At 34.3% G+C, this 20,309-nt stretch overlaps 1 protein-coding gene across 1 annotated transcript in view; it reads left to right on the top strand.

Moving 5' to 3' along the window:
* The window catches only part of bru3 (CUGBP Elav-like family member bruno 3), a 711,140-nt gene that overhangs the window by 68,314 nt on the left and 622,517 nt on the right, over positions 1-20,309 (top strand). Inside the window, exon 2 of the mRNA XM_073082429.1 lies at positions 14,429-14,511. Within this exon, the coding sequence (XP_072938530.1) occupies positions 14,429-14,511 (83 nt within the window). The remainder of the gene's footprint in view (positions 1-14,428; positions 14,512-20,309) is intronic.

Genomic DNA, 20,309 nt, shown 5'->3' with positions numbered 1-20,309 from the left:
AGGGTCTTAAATAAAAAAATAAAAAAGTGAGTTATAACATTTTTAATGAGGTATAAAACCTTGTTACTTCATTAGAAAGGCGAATTAATAGACACATTTGGTTACCATTATATTTTTTTTATCGAAAAATCTAACTATTACGGTTCAATAGATAAAGCGAAAACAAGGTGAGAAATGGCGGTTTCTTACATGGCGACTATTTGTTTTTAACTTTTTATTTTTAGTGTTTGTCGTTATAGCGGCCACCTTTATACATACCTACTCTGTAAGATGCAAGCGTCAATCTATTATGGTTCAGAAGATAGAGCGCTGTGGCAGGTACGGAACTCTAAAAATGAGATAATAATATTTGCATACTATATCTATAAGTACTTGTATACTAAGAACTGTCGGTTTACAAAATCCGTATCAAGCCGGGGATAATCAAAAACGGGTATTCGCGAATGGGAGGCCGTTAGTCGGGATTACTGGGACTGTTTAGCATTCAAAGGGCCGAAGGACCGTTTACGGTATCGATCGTGTGGTTATGTATCGCTTTTAACTTTCCTTTTAACTTTTGCTTTGGTTACGTTCGTTAGTATCAGCGTTTGTATTATCTTTGAATAAATACCGGGACCGGTAATCTCTTTGAATTCTTTGAAGAAATGCTTAAGGCTTAAGGACTATGTCTATTCAGTATTATTTTGATGAGTATGTTTAATCGTATTATCAAAGTATTTAAAGTTTAGATTTTTTTTTAAGAAATACGCTATTAAGATTTATAAATATTTATTTAAAACTTTTTTGCATCATAAATAGATTTGATTTGAGAAGAAAAATGTGGTAAGGGAGACATGCTTAGCCGCACCTCTTACACTTACCTTAGCATAGTCTGCATGCTCGTTTCCTACCCCTATTAAAAAAACTTAAAAATAAGAAATAACGAACTTAATGTTAAAAGCTATAAATATGTTACAAACATAATAATGAAGCTCAAATGTTATACTAAACAGAAGCGCAACATCGCACAACTTAAGCCAGTGGATCCTTCTACAAGCATGAACTTTGTATAGGGGTTCCTTATTTAATATCCCTTATCGTACATTACTAAAGAATCTTTAACAATTCATCAACTAAGATTTCGTTTAATAGCTGTAAGAAATGTATTTTATGAAACTAAGGTGGTGAGACATATCTTAGGGGTCCTAGTGTTTGCTCTCAGTGTAGCAACAATTCTTTAGTCAACCTCAGGTAGAAATTTAATCTTATCTGTGGTTGATTACAGATGTCCATGGACTGTAGACCCCACTTACCATTAGATGGATTTTAGTGGTGGTTTACTTATTAAAAAACAAACAAAAAACTAAAATACTGACAGAGTTAAAGAAAATGCACCATTAAAAGGGTATCTAGTCGCATGGATTTCACACAAACTTTTTTGTATGTGTTTTTTTTAATAGAATTAATACTAACAAAGGATTCCCAATTATCTGCCTAAGAGAAGAAAGATTATAATTTAAAATTGGACAAACTTACTTTCGGAGTAGAAACTGCATTTACGGTTAGATATAACTACCACTGCCTCAATTCCATTTATTCTGACCATTCGGAACCTGCAATTTCTCATTAACTGCTACACTCAGCCTGAATCTACTTCATTTGTCATTCACTAGCTATAAGAGCTTTCCAAAACTGTTCCTATTGAACGAGTGATGCTTGTATAGGAGGCTTAACTAGGTTTTCATTATCAAGACCTATTTCGCTTCAAAATTCTTTGTTTAACCTACATGTCTATTCAGAAATAGAACCATTTTTATGTTTTTGTATAACGTCTGAAATATATGGGGCGAATATCTTTTTTTATAATAATAATAAATATTATTAAGTGGAAAACTTTGTTTGTTTGTTTGGTTGTAATGAATAGGCTCAAAAACTACTCGACCGATTTTAAAAATTCTTTCACCATTCGAAAGCTACATTATCCACGAGTAACATAGGCCATATTTTATATGAAATATATTTGATAAATCGATTTTGAGGCGGTATAAAGTTTGCCGGGTCAGCTAGTTTTACAATATAGGAGTAGCAGACGAGCATGCAGTCCACCTGATGGTAAGTGGATACTGCCCCCCATGGACATCTGTAATCAACCCCAGATAGGATTAGATATTCCTACCTGAGGTCGGCTACAGATGCGCTGCTACCCCTAAGGACGCTGGAACGCCTCGAAAAAGTCTGTATCCCTTACCACACCCTTCAAAACGGAACACAGCAGCGCCTAACACTGCTGTTATAAGGTAGAACTAGGTGTGGCGGTGGTGCCGCCGGAGTCGAACCACAAAGGGTTCTACCACCTTCGACCTCACCTCCTTATTCCTCAGGAGAGGAGAACATCTGTGATTAGCGTCAGGCAGGATCCCTGTTCTATATAATATTGGTTACAAATGTCCAAGGCTGTCGGTCATCACTTACAGTTAGGTGAATTGAATTTTCATTTAGGACCTTTTAATCTTGTAAAAAAACTTATTGTCTTCTTTCATTAGCAGAGATACGTGCTCAGTTGTGTGTGGCCGTAAAAGTCTATAGGCATAAATTTTAAACTCTCAGGCACGTATATTTCTCGCCAAATACAGCTTTGTATCATAAGTATAATGCAATAATTTCTAACTTATTCATCAAAGTCTCATTTATACTTACGTATGGAAACCAAAATTGACGACTATCATCGCTATTAAATTTGATAATAACGATAATTTATTTTGACATTCACATTTTACGGAATCATATTATTGTGTAAATAAACCACACGATTACGTGTGAATAAATATCGTGACGATTGACCACATACAATGTACATACATTAAATATATTATCGACGTGTTGTTTCATTAATTTTATTAATAGAATACTACGTGTTTTTGGCACTTTCGTCAGAACTTTTGATAATAATATAAACTGCTCTATTTGTTTTTGTACACCTGAAGGTGAGTGGCTACTGCCGCCTTTCGACATCTGTAATCAACCCCACATAGGATTAGATTTTCCGATCTGAGGTCCACCATAGATACACCGCTACCTTTGAGGTCTAAGCTTGAACGCCTCGGAAAAGTATGTCTCCCTTACACCCTTCAAACAGTAGCGTTTTACACTGTTATTATTAAGCAGAAATAAGTGTGGCGGTGGAGCCGCCGGAGTCGAACCACAAAGGGTTGTACCACCTTCAATACCATTTACCGTTATCGCCATTCAAAAACAAAAACAGTCGTAACAGAGTATCCGTTTCTGGAATAGGCTCGAAACAGTACATTATACGCTTTGGGAGAACTCGTTTGGTGCTATGAAACGAATGTAAATTGTCCGACCGAAGCAACTCGGGCCATTCCGCTAAGTAAGTTCCATAGACCTGAACTTTCAGGATTTCTGCGTTATTAAATAAACAAATGTGGAATCAGAAACTGCTGTTATGCTAATCTATGGAATGGTATCTCACAATAAATTCGCTCTTTAGGTGAATAATTCAACCAAATTGTCTATGTGACGTATTTGTAAAAAGCTGTCATAAATAATATGGTGCATATATATATATATATATATATATATATATATATATATATATATATATATATATATTATGATTACGTGCTAGACACGAATATATTTCACAACGCTGTTCCGATGCAGATTAGTTAAAATGAACGATTATTAAATACTACGTAGACATTTCACTATTCATAATGTGTTAATAGATGTAGGTTAATGTTTAATATAAGTAAAGAAGTCTACCTTAAACACGTAGCCTGACATTTCTGTCTTCAACGTACTGTCCACTCTCATTACATCCACGTAATCTCCAGCCAGTTAGGAGCCAGTTGCTTGACCTTTAAAGCCTCTTAGCCACAGGCCGGACTGTTAGACGTTACGTTAGGATAAACTTTTCGCTGGTTAAACTTCCACGACTTGGCTTGTTTCACGATTCAACTGTAATAAACTTGGAAGAGGATTGCGGGTAACTTTTGGATCTTTTCGTACTTGCAAATCACTGTTTAAATTATATTGTTTATTTTTTGGAGAGAAAACCTCTTAAGCGGCGTTGTGCATTTTTTGTGATGGGTAAAAAATTGTAAACTCGCGTCAGGAACGTGGCCTCATCGAAAATTCGTAAGACGGCAAAGCAAATTGCAACAGTAAAGATGTCATCCGGTGTCCGCATAAAAAAAATATGTCAATGGGTGTCAGTTTCACTTTTTATTAATTATATTTTATAATTCAAGTTAGGTTTCGAAAGTTTTCACTTCTGCAGGCACTCCCGGAGTGCAACCCGTTGATGCTTTCTTCTTATTTGCTATACAATATATTTTATAATAGAATATGAATATGCATAGAATATATATGTATATAACAAAATAAATTATAGTTCATTGACATTTTTGACCGAGATAATATCAGTAGCCAAAGTGATAGCCGAGCCTTCCAAGGTCATAAACATAATGTACATAATTACTCTTCATTTGCTAAATAAATTACAAACATGATTGGTGTTAAAATGATTTATAACATCTAATGGACTTGCAGTTATCACAATATTATTTCATTGACAAATTAATTATAATAATATTTAATATCAAATCTATTTTATAATATTAAGTTAAACATTGTGATATTAATATACACAGAATTAAAAATAATTTCGTATGTAAATAACACATTAATTAATACATATAGTCATAATATATCTAAAAAATATGTAGTATACGTAATATGTCTTTGTTACCCTTCACATTATAATTCAACATTTATCATCTCCGCTAAAATAAATAAATATACATACCTACTTATTTTTAAGATTAAATATCAAAGAAACGTGTCATATTGAGCCTATTTAAACTTTGTCAACTTAAACGTGGGTAGATCTAAAAACTTGGGTAGTTGACGTTTAACGTCACTTTTTGCGATTAGTCTTCGTGTCGCGTTCGGCGGTTGTGCTCTCGTTTTTTATGTGCCACTTGCTCATAATTCCACTTGGACTACCCGTGTTACCGCGTGTTTGCGAAGTGCATCTACCACTCTGTAGAAAGGCCAGATCGTGCTACCCCGTGTCTCTTGTTAAGTACATATACCAGTCTTCAGAAAGGTCAGATCGTGCTACTGCGTGTTTCTTGTGAAGTGCATATACGACTCCTCAGCAAGACCAGGTCTTGTCTTATTTGTTACCAACGTGTCAGCGGCTCAGTGACGTATGCATTGCTTCTGATACGGTTTAGTCTGCAAGTGGACTTGGAAGGCCAGGTCAGTTGGCTTTTTATACTCATCTGTTGGCATTATGATTGCATTATACCAATTACAATTAACATAATAAAGTGCACTATCTTATATATAAAATTCTCGTGTCACAATGTTAGTAACCGTACTCCTCCGAAACGGCTTTACCGATTTTCACCAAATTTTATGTGTATATTCCGTAGGTCTGAGAATCGGCTACTATCTATTTTTCGTATCCCTAAGTGATAAGGATTGTTCACCCTTAATATTTTTTTTATTTATATGGCAACACGTTTGCCGGGTCAGCTAGTATTGATATAAAGGTATGCGTGACCTGCGCGTACAGTACACATGTAGTTTTATTGGGGCAAGATTTGATTAATTTTTTAAATAAAATTTTAGAACGTTTTAGTATTACGTAATACCAGTACTTCTAGTTCACATTTCTGTAACCATTGAATCGGATCCGCAGCAAAAATAGCGCTTCCAACAAAAATCATTCGAGATAAGCGGCTTTTATTCAGACGTTACTCCATAAAAAGCTATGGAGCTTTTAGCGCTTAGTCCTCTCACTCGACTGACTTTATAACAACTTGATCTTTCATTTTCCCAGAGCACTTAGCGGAAAACAAGAATTCAAAGCATCGTTGTAGAAGGAAAACGTGTCGGTGAAGGAGCAACAAATCAGACGGCAAAAGGAAACGTAAACCACCGGGTAACAATGTGCAAATTGCTAAGTCTAAAAAGAATTCTCAGTAAAAACCTTAGCAGAAATTGCAGGGAGTCAGACGTTGCAGTGCTGTAAACCATTTAATATACGACCGCTGCCCGATCACTAGATTGTGGATGGAATGAAAGAATGAAACAAAAAATTGCTTATAACCGAATGTTAGAATAAAATACCTACTGTTATTACGATAAAAATACCTACTGGTATTACGAAATACGAAAACGTTATATGTAATAAATTAATCAAATCTTGCATTACTAAAAATGCATGTGTTCGATACGCGCAGGACACGCAAGTATGCATATCGATATAGTGAATTGTACTATGTTATTATTTAACTCTATTAATTTCTCTATTAATTGAAGAAACGACATCCTTAGCCCTTTAAACCTATAGCTATTCGAAGTATCACGTCTGTTTCGCGTCTTAATATTGTCATTACGATTACGAGCTTTCGTACGATTTTTCCAAATATTTCGTACTGCGTTTTACTTTCGCACAAACAATGACTACCCCGTTCTATTATGGAATGGAGCGGTTCGGTTTAAGTGGTGAATGAAAAACGTGTGTAAGTGCCTGTTTTGTATGAAGTAAATTGTGCGAGAATTTTATCAGAGCGTGCTTTGAATTTCGCTTTTGACTGAAAAAGGCGACCTTGGAATATGTGTGAAAAAGGTAAAACTTCAAAATATTGTAGTTCCAACTGTTTGAGTTTTTGTATGTTATTTTAGGGATTACGGCTATGATAAGTGCCTTACGTTATATTGTTACATCTTTCAGTCATATAGAAACGGACTATTTCAGCATTATTTAACAACAAAGTAAGAACCTACTTATAATATTGAGATATTTTAGACATCATATATTTTAATCAACTACCCAAAGGAAAAAGATTATTATTATAAAAGCCTGTTTAAATATTCATTTGAATTTTTTAATTGAGATGTTATAATATTTGTCGTAGAATGGTTACTACTTTCAATCGTATGAATACAATCAATACAATGAATTATACCTCTTAAGAACCGGGCGGGAAATATTTCTACAGTATTCATATCTTTCCAGACTGAATTGGACGCTCTTACCTTATGATCTGACATTAAATAGCCTTGAAATAGAGCAATCGTTATTACATTTAAGTCCACCGCTGGGAAGATAAAATCTTGTGGAATAGCAACACGGGCGTTGCCAACTGCAGAATATTTCGGTTCTAAGAAATTGTGGCCCGCCCTGTTTTCGGAATAAGGCTGCTTTTTCGTTTACCTTTTAATTAAATTGGCGAGGCGCTCTGCAGTAACTCTTTGTTACTTTGTCATAAATACGAAACGTAAGATAAGAGGGTTTGTGTGACGAATTATTTCAATTACTTTGTAGGGGTAATTTCCTAAAAAAGGAACATTTTGTTTATGTAAATGGTGAATTCATTTGATAAAGTAAACTGATATGATAGTCATATGAATGTGATATTAACTGATCAGAACAGTCCATGATAAGTTTTTCTTCTAGAAGCCTAATAAAATCAAAACGGTATAAAATTTTGCTTTGATCACATCGTCAAATGAAAAAATGTAGACGAGTATTTATGAGAAACGTTTCATATATTCATATTTTAAAATCATAATAATTATATAATGAAATTTATTTTTATAAGGGGTAGAATAGAGCTTTGTACCCTTAAATAACCTGTCAAGGATCCGGTAACAAAAATGGAGTTCTTGTCGTGCCTTAAACTAAATAAGATTTAGGACTTCAAGTGGCGAGTTTTTGCTCGTCTCGTCTCGCGAGCAGCTATAAATTTAGAGGCCAAGTGATTAATTAGGACGGTGATAACAAAACGCTCGAAGAGGGTTTTTATGGGATTATTATTCATCAAGACGATGCTGTTCTAAGGTATTAGATTACAGGTAACGATGTTTTAAATGTTAATAGAAAATGACGATAGAACCGAAAACGAAGAAATACTATTTTACCACAAATGAGTGGGATGGTGAAAGACTTAATAAAAAGTTATAGGATGCTACCTACATGTGCATATTTTATTATAGAATTAACAAACGGGCGTATAATCAACGTAACACAAGGTGCATATTTCTCTGAATCAGAACAAAGCAAAGCAAATGACAGCTTTAAAGTACTATTAGGTGTGGCGGTCATGCCGCAGTGGAACCCGAAATGACTAGGATATTTTTAATAATTCAACTTCTGAGTATTTTTACTATTTTAAGCTCTTACTGTTAATAAGAAGAGTCGCTGATGAGAAAGAATGTCATGTCTTTAAATGAGTATAAGATGGTTATGGCTGGAAACCGCTTGATACAGAACACTGTCAATTGAAACTGAATCGGTCAAATTGGCACGGTAAGGGAAAGAGCAACTACTACTACCTTTAAATGAGTAAAATACATAAATAGATCACATAGGTAGTATCCGTGCTAAAATGTCCCAAAAATGTTTGAAATATTTATTTATTACGTAGTATTAGTTATTTATACTTACAATTTCTCTAAAAATGTATTTTATTTGTCAAGAATTCAAAAAATAATTGTCAAATCGCGTTTTGTGGCATCATCCAATTTCAAGGCGGTGAAGAATCTTTCTATTTTACTTATCAAAGCTACTAGCATACACCACTAGCAACAATTCTACCGAACCCTAAAAATACTACAGACGATGTAAAGCGAAAGTGAGAGTAGAGGAGAGCATGTAATTAATTCGGCGATAACTATATTCCGCTGGGTCTCGACTTAACGTCACCATGTCTTTGAGAGGCCCGGGCGTCTTGATTGAACCTTGATTCTATTAAATACTTCGGTGCTACGAAATATGAGGATGTTTCAGGATGTGGAAAATCTTGTCTTGTCTTCGTCATAATAATATCAAGATTTTGTTATGATGTAATACGTAGTTAAGGTTTCGGGATTCATTCAGTGTTTTTAATTCCGAAAAAATAGTAACTTGGAACACTTTTATATTTTCAAGTTGTCTTATAATATTTACAATTTACTGGACATCTTGTTAAAATAATCATATTATGTGCCACACTTTGTAATCTAGGCCGGTAGACATTGAACGCGGCTTGCCAACAACAAAATAAAAAACAATATTATGTAAATTATAATTTTACATTATTAAATTGTAATATTACCCGGCAAAACTGATGTTTCGGCAAGTATTTCACTAACTTGAGCAATATATTCGGTAACTTTATGGTTATAATACTTCCAGCTCAGTAGAGCCACAATAATAGCCTATTTACGATCCAGTCTATATGAAGTCATTCATTAATTTTCAAAATATTTTATTTTTATTATTTTATGAACTTAAAAAAATGTATTTTGGCAAACTATCAAAATTTGGGCTTTCAAGAGATTTTTTGCTGGTTATTTAAAAGTATCTGCCAACATAAAAAATATTTTTTCCATTTCATTATTCAATTGAAACGGAACACGATAGCAATGAATGCACACTCGACTGCACCTCGCGGCGTGAGTACTCCAAACGAGCCTACATTCATGTCGGTTATAATATGTAACACATATATTTTTTTTATGAAATTAAGGTTGCAATAGCATACAGTCCAGCTGACGGTCTCCTGCGTCCAAAAAAAGCTTTATTCATGTAAAAGACAGTTCTGCAGCATGATATATGCGCTATTCCTCCTGAAAAATAAATTAAATGCCAGTTAACGAAGAAAAGACGATTTGCACCGATCGATTTGCACCGATTTGCGATCTTGTCCTAAAGGATAGCAACGCATCTTTTACCCATCACAGATAGGCCTATTGATTGCAGTTTGATAAAGACGTGCTAAAGGTGATAGTGAGGGCTTATTTTCATATGAATTGCAGGCTGCTATAGCGCTTCAATTTGAAAAACAAACAATGTTTACAACAAAAGAAATTAATCTTTCATGCACATTGGGCAGTCCTTTCCTAAGAAGTTTCATTCAAACCAATTTGGAGCCCATTGAAGTCATCAATTCTCGGCTGATTTCTAGTAATCAACTGATCATCGTGGCAAGCCATGCCCCGTACTCCTGTTTCCATCGAAGACTAAAGTATTATCCAATAATCAAATGAAGTTACTTAATAAAACAAATAAATTCTTCGTAAATGTATGAATCACTGCTGGCACATGCAGAGGTGATCAATCATCTTCAATTTGCCGTTTACCGTCCATTGAAACATTCGCATTATCTCGAATGGAAATGCATCGCGATCACAATCAATAAACTATTTTATGCATCCGTGCTCATTTTCAACATTACTCATGACTGTATGACTTTGGATATAAAGTGGTCAAAGTATTACTTGTGTTCGTGTTTGTAGTCTGAGTTAAGATACTTATTTTTATGTTTGGATCTGTGGTCGTTTGTATTTTTACGTGAGTTTATTTTAATAAATGAATGAAGTATCATCTCTCTTTTACGAGGTAATTTTAACATCGACTATACGAACAGATGACTTGTCTATTAATTAACCAAACTAATACGTGTGGAATTTTAACAATGAATGGTTTTAATAACCGCCTGCGTAATTTATAACTAAAAATATAATTCTTCAATGTTCTTAAATTGCTAAGTTTATTTTTTGGTTGAAAGATTTTTGTAGAGCTGTGGAGCATGGACCTATCCCTACAAACGAATAAGTCTTGAATCATACTCCACTATGCTATAACACGTAGACGAATATCCAAACAAAGATACAAATAGGCACGGAATTTTGGAATGCCTACGTCGCTAAATCGCTGGTCGAAATCGAATCGACCACTAATTAGCTGCGGGTTTTATTTCCTGGCCGCTGTTATCTAAGCCGGCGTAATCTGCTTTAATACTGGCTGTTTCGGACTGCGATTTAGCGCAAACAGCGCTGGAATTGATACCGAAAAACAGAAACGGAATTAACATAGGAATTTGACTCTTGCTGTGTTATTCAGATTTTTCAGACAATCTGGGAGGAACAAATTGTTTGGAATGTCACAGCCGAGTTCGTTTTATGTACTTGAAGTAACTAATGAGACTGCAGGTCTCTTGATGATAGTTACTACTCCCCAGAGATATTAGTTATCCTTAGCAAATAGTATTGAAATACTTCTTGCAGTAATTACCCATTGAACAGAAGAGAGATGATAGAATTTGAAGGTGCTGAAACCGTCTGTGGTTCGACTCCGGCGGTACGACCGCTTCACCATCCATCCACCACCGTCCATAGGCGACAGGAGACAATATCTGGTACACTGTCCAAAATAATAAACGGGGTCGTTTGCTACCTCTATATTGTAAAAAAGGGATTTTTCTGGAATGCAAAAGGTACACGATCATAAAATTACAATCCTTCCTTTCGAGTGAACCTAACATTTAAAAACATTTTTCACCAGGAAATATTAGCATTTCAATGGGAAGCCCCAGTTCTTTTAGGTAACTGAAAACGGTGGTTGTTTGTTGCTAATTTACGCAACCCGGTCGAATTTGCATCGACCACGGCCACTAATTTGCCAGCCGGTTTTATTTCCTTGTTATCTGACCCGTCTGCCTGCCACGCCTACCGGCTACCTGGTTAGGTTTAAAGCTTTAAAATATTGCCTGACTGTGAAACTAAATTTAACTATTAAAATTTAAGCTTGCTTGGATTATTTGCTTATTATTTTATAACTTTTATTTTATTTTTATAAGGATACGTTTTACAACAATGGCTTCTGAAGTTTTTAAGGCAATTTAGCCAGCTAAATATCTAAATTATGAATTTAGTTTTATGTTTTGAGTCTGTAAGTTTATCATTATATTTGTAACGCCTCCTATAGCACACGATCTTATCGATCCATCTAAAGCTTGTGTTCCATTTAAACTAATCCTGTGTCCAGCAATCATTGCTTCTTGACCATTGACTTGAAGAACAAGTAGTCAATTGTTGCATTTTCTGTATAGAATATATATTGACAAGACGGGAGCGACACCCGATACAAGACATAATATGGCTTATATCTTAATGTTAAAGAGTATAATCAAATCATTTTTTTTTTCATTCAAAACAGATTCTTTACGGAGCACTTTTTGAATGTCAATACAACTACCACCTCTTTACAAGGTGTTTCGTTATGTAGAAGAAGCGAATAAACTAAAAATAAATTCAACTCTTAAAGTACAAACCTCTTCAGCTCTTTGCTTCTAAAAATGAAATTTCCCCACATCGCAAAACATACAGACTTTTCTCGGTTACACCCTTTTTCCTACACTGTATCGAGATTTTAAAGTTGTTTTAATTCGCCTAACCGCTCCATTTGTTCCGGCGGTTCGAGTATTTGTGTTAACTGAAAAAATATGAGTTGGCAGCGTCCAATGAAACGGAAATGTATAGGCGCAGGAAATGAACCCGTTAGCGATCCAAGATGGCCGCCAGCTCTGGTTTAGGGTGTCACCCTATTTGGTAATGTGCATTCGGATCGTAGAACTCTTCATAGTTCTTCTACCTCATATATGTGTGTAGTTCAGGTGGTGATTTTCATGTAAGATATTTTAGTTGAGTATTTGATATACTTATTGTATGTTATTACATACTACTGTTACAATTGTAACTACTGTTACATATTGTAACAGTAGTTACCATTTAGGTACACTTCCTGTTAGATGTATCTAACAGGAATCAGCTGTAGAAAATGCTTGACAATTAGGGATGTAAAAAATAAATAAAAACTACTATACCAATTATAAAAAAAGGTAATTTTTAAACAAAATCGTGACTAAGCTATCGAGGAAAAGGTATCGAGGTCTTCCCACATCTTACAATATGTCACGTAAAAATCATGAGCTTAGGCCGATTCCAGGTTGTTATGTATGATACCCTTAAGGTAAACATCGACATCATGTACAAGGTGTTACAACTGTCTACATGGTGTTATTTTATTCGTCAATGTTTCTTCGATAAAATTAAAGCGATTGAATTGGTTGAGACCTATTACATTAATTGAAATGAATGTAATTGTACATACGATATATGTGAGAAATATTTGAACTATCTACATAATTATTATCTTTAAATATGAATACGAATGGTTGTTATATAAATATAATAAGTAATAAAATATGTTGTATAAATATATAAAATAACATGTTAAAGACGGACACGTGTCCTCTACTAGAATGCGAAATATTTAGTCCAGCATATCACAACCTTCCATAAAGCAGACTGGCAGAGTGTGCTCTAATCTTCATCTAGTAGGGTGAGTTCCAGATTCAATAACGGGGTATAGATCAAAAATATATTTTTTAATTACTGACGTCGTATCTGAATTATTTATTTACATATCACTTTACAATATGTGCGGGTACATAACACAATTACTATTTCATCACATAAATGTCACATTTAAAATCTTATTCACTTTGTATAATCTTACTATAACGATGAATAAAGACACGAAGAACAACCAATCTAAAAGGAACAAATGAGTTAATTATACCAAACTATATTTAGTCGTTCATTTCTTTGAAGTTCTTAATAAGAACAAACGCGGCAAACTTCAGACTCTATAATCGTCTTTCAAAAATAAAAATGTAAAGAACACGTTTAAAACTTTTGAGATGTTAAGCTTTTCAGCGTCAGCTGGTGAAATGAAATTTGTAAAAGGTGTCAATGTCTACCAAGTTTTATAAGTCGTCAAATATATATGGTACTTCTAATATTAGGTAATGGTATGGAATGAACTTGAAAAGGATGTTCATTATATAGGTTATTCTGAATTAAATATTGGTTTTTAACTTCGACTAAATTTTATTTACTTTAAATTACCGGTGTAGTGTACGTAACAATCATATAAAAACATATGAAACATATTATAAACATATGAAAGCTAAGTATGTACGCGGTGTCACGCGGCGGATTTTGAATTCGATGTTCAGTCAGATTATCTGAATGGACTTTAGTATAATGTTGCATATTATGCATAATGTCGGTAGTATTTATGTCACGGTATCCAAACGTGGAAACTTCAATTCTAGGAAGTATATATATATATATATATATATATATATATATATATATATATATATATATATATATATATATATATATATATATATATATATATATATATATATATATATATATATATATTTATAATATAGGATTAGCAGACGAGCACGCAGTCCACCTGATGGTAAGCGGCTACTGCCGCCCATGGACATCTGTAATCAACCCCAGACAGGATTGGATATTCCTAACTGAGGTCGGCCACAGATGCGCCGGTACCCCTGAGGTCTAAGTTGGAATGCCTCAGAAAAGTCTGTCTCCCTTACCACACCCTTCAAACCGTAACACAGCAGCGCCTAACACTGCTGTTATTAGAAATAGGTGTGGCGGTGGTGCCACCGGAGTTGAACCACGAAGGGTTCTACCACCTTCTATTACTACTGTATTTAAGAATTATAGAACCTGTGTGCTAATAATAATTATTTTTTGTCCACAGGATGTGCTTTCCTGACATACTTCAATCCAGAAAGTGCGTCAAACGCTCAAAACGCCCTCCATGAAAAACGGACACTACCTGGGGTGAGTTATTTTTTTTTAAATAAAACGCATATTCCGCATATTACGAGGTACAATTTATTTATTTTATGATTTTTCTTTATGAAATTATAGGTTTTCAGAGACAACTTCAATCTTATTCGAACTTGATTAAAACTTGGACAGTTTTGAGTTGAGTTGAGTCGCAATTTTGGACTTAATAAGAGGGACTTTAAGAACTGTTTTAAATATTAATAACTTTTTTTTCTTTTTAGTAATATGTCCGTCTGATAGGAACACCCGCCCGTGAACATTTGTAATCAACCCCAAATAGGATTAGTGTACTACCTAAAGCCGGTCATAGATGCGTTGCTACCCCAGAAGACAAACCTAATACAACAGCAGAATACAGCAACCCTTACCAATATTATTCGCCACTCTCCCGCAGGTGGCCCTAAAGTTCGATTACTTCAATTTTATAAAAAAAGCCTGTAAAATAATTAATATCACCAACCGGAAATTCTTTTACACAATGCTTTATCGCCCATCCGATACCTGTAAATCTGTAACATTTTCCCTCATAAATATTTCAGCTTATATTCGGTCAATTTGCCGTAGACTCAGGTGGATGTAGTCAGCGGAATGTTTATTGGCCCCATCAATCATTTCGACGTAATGCAATCGAAAAAGTTCAATTATTTCAGCCGACTGTTAATATCAACTTACGGAAGATAATTATCCGGTGACTCGCAACGAAACAGTTTATCGGATTCGGTCACGTTTTCTGATTCTGTAATGGGAATATGATTTTTAAAGTAATTTCTTTATTATACGCATAATTGGGAAGTAGAAAGTTCTTATTCAGGTGATGCGTCAAGCGTCAAGACATAACAATTAAATACTATTGTACGGTCGGTATAAAATGCTTCATTCTTCCAAAATGTAAATATGCCCTAGAATATTCTACTGTTAAGACTCTTAAACATAGGCCACTCCTAATTTGCGTTCTGTGGCTTCAGACGCTATCATTCTAAATTTTTCAAGTCGACTGTACACGGTCTAAACGCTTTTTAACCAGAGATGTGGATAATAACAGAAATATCAGTGCGTCAACTATAGCATAATTCTACTCACTCTAAAAGAAGACTCGTGCCCAGGAGTGGGACAGTAAAAAGTTGACAATTGTCGTAATTCAAAAAACTTTCCCATACCTGCAATAGGTTTTCGCAGCATTGTGGCCATAAATGTTAACGTACCATAAGTAAAATATCACCAGTGTGTTTTCGCATTTGTTCTGAAACTACCTGGCATGGATCAAAATAGAAACACAAATTTAACGCGAACACAGCCAAATCGAAAACAAATAACTTTATGTAAACACACATTTGCTTCCGCCGGGAATCGACTCCGGAACACTGTATTAGATGTAGTAGCAGTGGCAGTGCCAAACGGCGCGCAGTTCGATTGTAAATTTGAACTACTTAGTAAATTTTAGTAGTAAGTTTTAAACATGATAAAGTCTGTTTGTGATTCAGTTGTCCTCGGAAATTAACTTTTGAAGCGGTGAAAAAAGATTTCATTTTTTTTCTTAGTTACTTAAAGTCTATATATAGCATAAATATTACAACTAATAGTAAAGATTCCCTACTTTAAGATTTTTTTCATATAAGTATTTTTATCAAAATAATTTGAGTCAGTCATAATAATATGTTTTACCATCCGTGAACCAACTATATACTAAGCCGTAAAACGTCACGCAAACTGAATAAAAAAATATTGTTCTTTTACAAGTAGGTAAATTCTGCAATACGTACCATTCTAGCAACTTACATTTGTCAAATTCCGATATTTGACGGAAAAAAAATTGATAGATTTAGATTCGATTTTAAATAATATTTAAGGCAGTTAGTGAAGTGACTCAGTAGTAAACTAAGGATTCGGTCATCAAAATTCAATTCAATGAGAATTTGCAGAAAATTTTTGTTCGCGTGGTCAACAAAAGTAATATTTCAAATGTACCATAAAAACGCGATAACCGTACGAAATAGCGGAATAAACTAATTGTGCCTTACGAAATTTAATTCAGACGTAAAATTAACTACTCTGTATTCTCGACGTGCTGAAGTAATTTTATTTTGAGGGCATAAAACGATTTCGGCGTAATGACTGTATCATCGTAAACGCACCCAACCCTGTGTAAGCTACACGGCCAGCTTATAAATGTCCAGCTTAAAACTTGTAAAAGCGTTTTGAATATTTTTTATCGCTTAGCTATTTTGCTATTTTTCTTGTCCATGTTCGTCATTTGAAATTTGTCAGTGTTATATTTAATTGTCAAACGGTATAATCTCAAGGGGTAAGTAAGTTCTGAAAATAACGACGAAAATATTGAAGGTAGTTCACTCACTACTAGTATTGTGGCGCCCTCTACTTCGATATGTTATACGGAGTGAAAAATAATATATACACGGAATATTTTGCTAATTAAACCAGTACTGATGTGTGTGAGACTTGTGTATCTAGATAATTATAAAACATAAAAAAAAAACTCTTAACCCTTGATTAAAAATATTATTTATGTCACTCCCATAATTTAGAGGACTTCAACGAAATTTTTATGTTAGAATCCCTCACGGCGGTTGGGGTACACGACGTATCAGAGAATGAGACATACATTCATACATACACTCGAACATTACTCTCCGTAGTCGAGTAAATGAACAAAATTTTATTTTATCGAACACGTTGTTACGAGTACTTAACCCCACACTCGTTCCTTTCAACCAAAAATGTATCGAAAGGAAGGTTCGCAAAATTCAACACGAGCTTAATGTGGACACGCTCTCGCCCTATGTGCCAACCTCATTATTTATGAAAGCCGTTATGGGCTCAAAATTTCTTACGGCTGAATTATTTAATCTGCTTTTCCATTAGGGTTTTGCGAAATGACACAATTTATATTCAGTGCGTAGGCCGGTATTCACGATTATGACTTTATGTGAAGATTAGAATGGGATCAGAAATTAAAAATCTGATATTTGTATCGTGGGGTTAGTCGTATTTTGTTTTTTTTTTCTTACGTGTTTTTTGTATCGCTAGTATGATATTGGGGAATAGTTTCCTTTTAACTACACATTTTACAAGCCAGCTTCTATGGTTATGATCTGCATATTTTGTTTGATTTTTTTTTAATATTTGTTAAATATTTTTTGCTATCCAAAACTTGCTTATTTATATGAAAGTAAATATAACTTCGTCTTTTAACTTTCCCGCAAAGCTCTTATAAAAAATCGACGTAATAAGCATAAGCTTTCTTTCTTGATTTCTCACTGATGTCGAAACTTTATCTTTATAACAGGGAACATACAATTTATGTTCCCTGTATAAATAAATTAAGGCATTGAAATCACAACTCATCCCTTAGTCATATACTGAGTCACAATTTAGTCCTATCGCAATCCAAATTCATTTCACAGGCACATTCACAACCAAAACCGTACATTTCATTACGAACATAATCCTTTACTTTCACCAAATCTAGTCACAGCTCAACGTTATAAATATTTAAAAAATTTTGGCCGGATCAGGTGCGGCTAATTCCAGTTGGGTCAGACGTGTCAAAATTACCATACGTCAAAGTGGCACTCTGCAGGCTTGTACCAAATTCGCCTCATTACGTGAATGTTAGAACACCCTTATTTAGGCAGAGTTTAAAATTCAGAGCATGGAGATATAGTGGATTAGTCTTACGTGACGGTTTCCAGGTAGGACCCTGTGTTCTGTATGCGTTCTGTAGCTTTACCGCTAGCTGCCTTATGATGTTAGGGTCTATCTTTATTGTCTATCTCTTAGCATACGGTTCTTATCAAAGTGTCGTAGATATGATTGTTGTGATTTTTCGAGATTTTGTATTGTAATTTGTTTTTAGAGTCCAATCTACGCCAATTCAAGTTTTGTGGAATACGTTTATAAGGAAGCTTAATTCTTAATTTAATTACATTTTCTCCTAGCACAATATATAATTACAATTGCATCGAAGCTTTATTATAAAGATATATATTAAGATAATGAGTACATAATGAAAATGAAATGTTATATTAAGAAATTTAAATAACTGCTTCAAGTTTTAATTATATTTTGCTACATAACCGATTATACTAATCGTAATACTGTTAGATACAACTTTTGCTAGATAATATTCTCCACCAAATGAAATAGGGGCTAAATTATTTATGATTATACATAAAACACCACAAACTGAGTAAAAATTTGGAAGGCTCTATACATTTCGGTATAGCAGTAAGCAGCTAGTAAATCATTGTGATAACATTTTTCGTCGACAACGATGCACGGCGATCCGTTCCGCATGCTCCAGAGATAGACGGAGCGATAGTGCCTACCGCACTATCGTTCCTTTCCGGTACTGTTTTAATGGGTTTCGTTTTGGCCTAAATTTTGGACCTAAATTATACCTTGAAAAGCTAACAATACATTTTATTCAGCGACGATTTTTTTAGATTGTAAAAATCTGTAAAAACTTGGGTGAAAACAAAAAATAAATTGAATTTATTTTGATTGCCAATATTTAATAGTACCAAATTTTTACATTTCCTCGAATTGGTGTACTTTTTGACTGTCGAATTTAATCACCAACTCGACCCAAATACAGCACCGTAATTGGACAGAATACGACACCTTGATTTTCAGATATTTTATAGTAAAGTAAATGTGTATTAATGTTATTGCAGAAGATATAGTGTTGAATAAACAAAGAGTCGGGTTAATGTGTGAGGTAAAATTGACTTCGCTCGCATAGTAGCGACTAATGAAAGCGCAACTCAAACGGTTGTGCTTGACAACAGTACAAAACGCTGGATTGTAGCGGCACAAAAGAGAACTAAGTGTGATCTCAGCTACAATTAAGGCGATAAAGGCGTTATTGCATGTACAAAAAGATGTAGATTATAAAATTAAGTTATGGGTGACGTGTTCTGTCATGTCTGTTTCAAGGTTATGAAAACAAGGATTGTGGAACCCATATTCAACCACGGTTACGCTACTGCCACACATATTTCTTGCTTATAGTAGCAAATAAAAGCGGGGGTAACTTCAGTTTTAAGGATTTATTCTGATTTATTTTACCAGTATGGCTAGACATAGTCTTACGTTAGGTGTTTGAACTTAAGTCTTTACGGGCATAGCAACGCTTCTGTAGCTATTCTTAAGCAAGAGTTTACGTCTATGAACATTTGATACAGATGAGGATTATTTCATTAGCTACAATTGTTAAATAATTCAATTTCATACAATAATCTAATAATAAAGGAAGAGTGACTTCAAAATTCAAAAATAAAGATTAAAAAACCATCGTAACGTGTTTACATTATACAATATCATTAAATAAAAATTAAAAGTGTATTATAATAATAATTTAAGTCTTCATGTAAAACCCCTATTACCACCGCAATTGTTATTGGTCTTTAATCAATAAATGCTGTAGAAGCATTTCACACTTTGTGGACAGAAAAAATAAAAATTCAACATACCTCTTAACAAAGACAACAAAGCGGAATTCTTTGGTAGAAAAACACATAGTCAAATTAAAACCGGCCGGAGCGGATACCGAAAAATCTCTCTAAAATTTCAAACCAACCTCTAGCGAGAGCCGTCCGTTCCGTTTCAACACAGTACGCAGATAAATGTAATCAAAAGCAAACAGCGCTGTGAAAGGCATTGAAAACACCGCGTACCGTCGAGTGGGAATAACAAACCAATTTATAGGTAGCGCGCCCTCACTAACCTGGGATTAACGGAAGAGGGTGAGGTGGAATATTTCATAGGGA

Source organism: Epargyreus clarus, unplaced genomic scaffold (genome assembly GCF_041222505.1).
Source record: "Epargyreus clarus isolate Ecla_fem2 unplaced genomic scaffold, WU_Ecla_fem_2.2 ptg000018l, whole genome shotgun sequence".
Taxonomy (NCBI): domain Eukaryota; kingdom Metazoa; phylum Arthropoda; class Insecta; order Lepidoptera; family Hesperiidae; genus Epargyreus; species Epargyreus clarus.
This window is presented reverse-complemented; position numbering and strand designations above follow the sequence as displayed.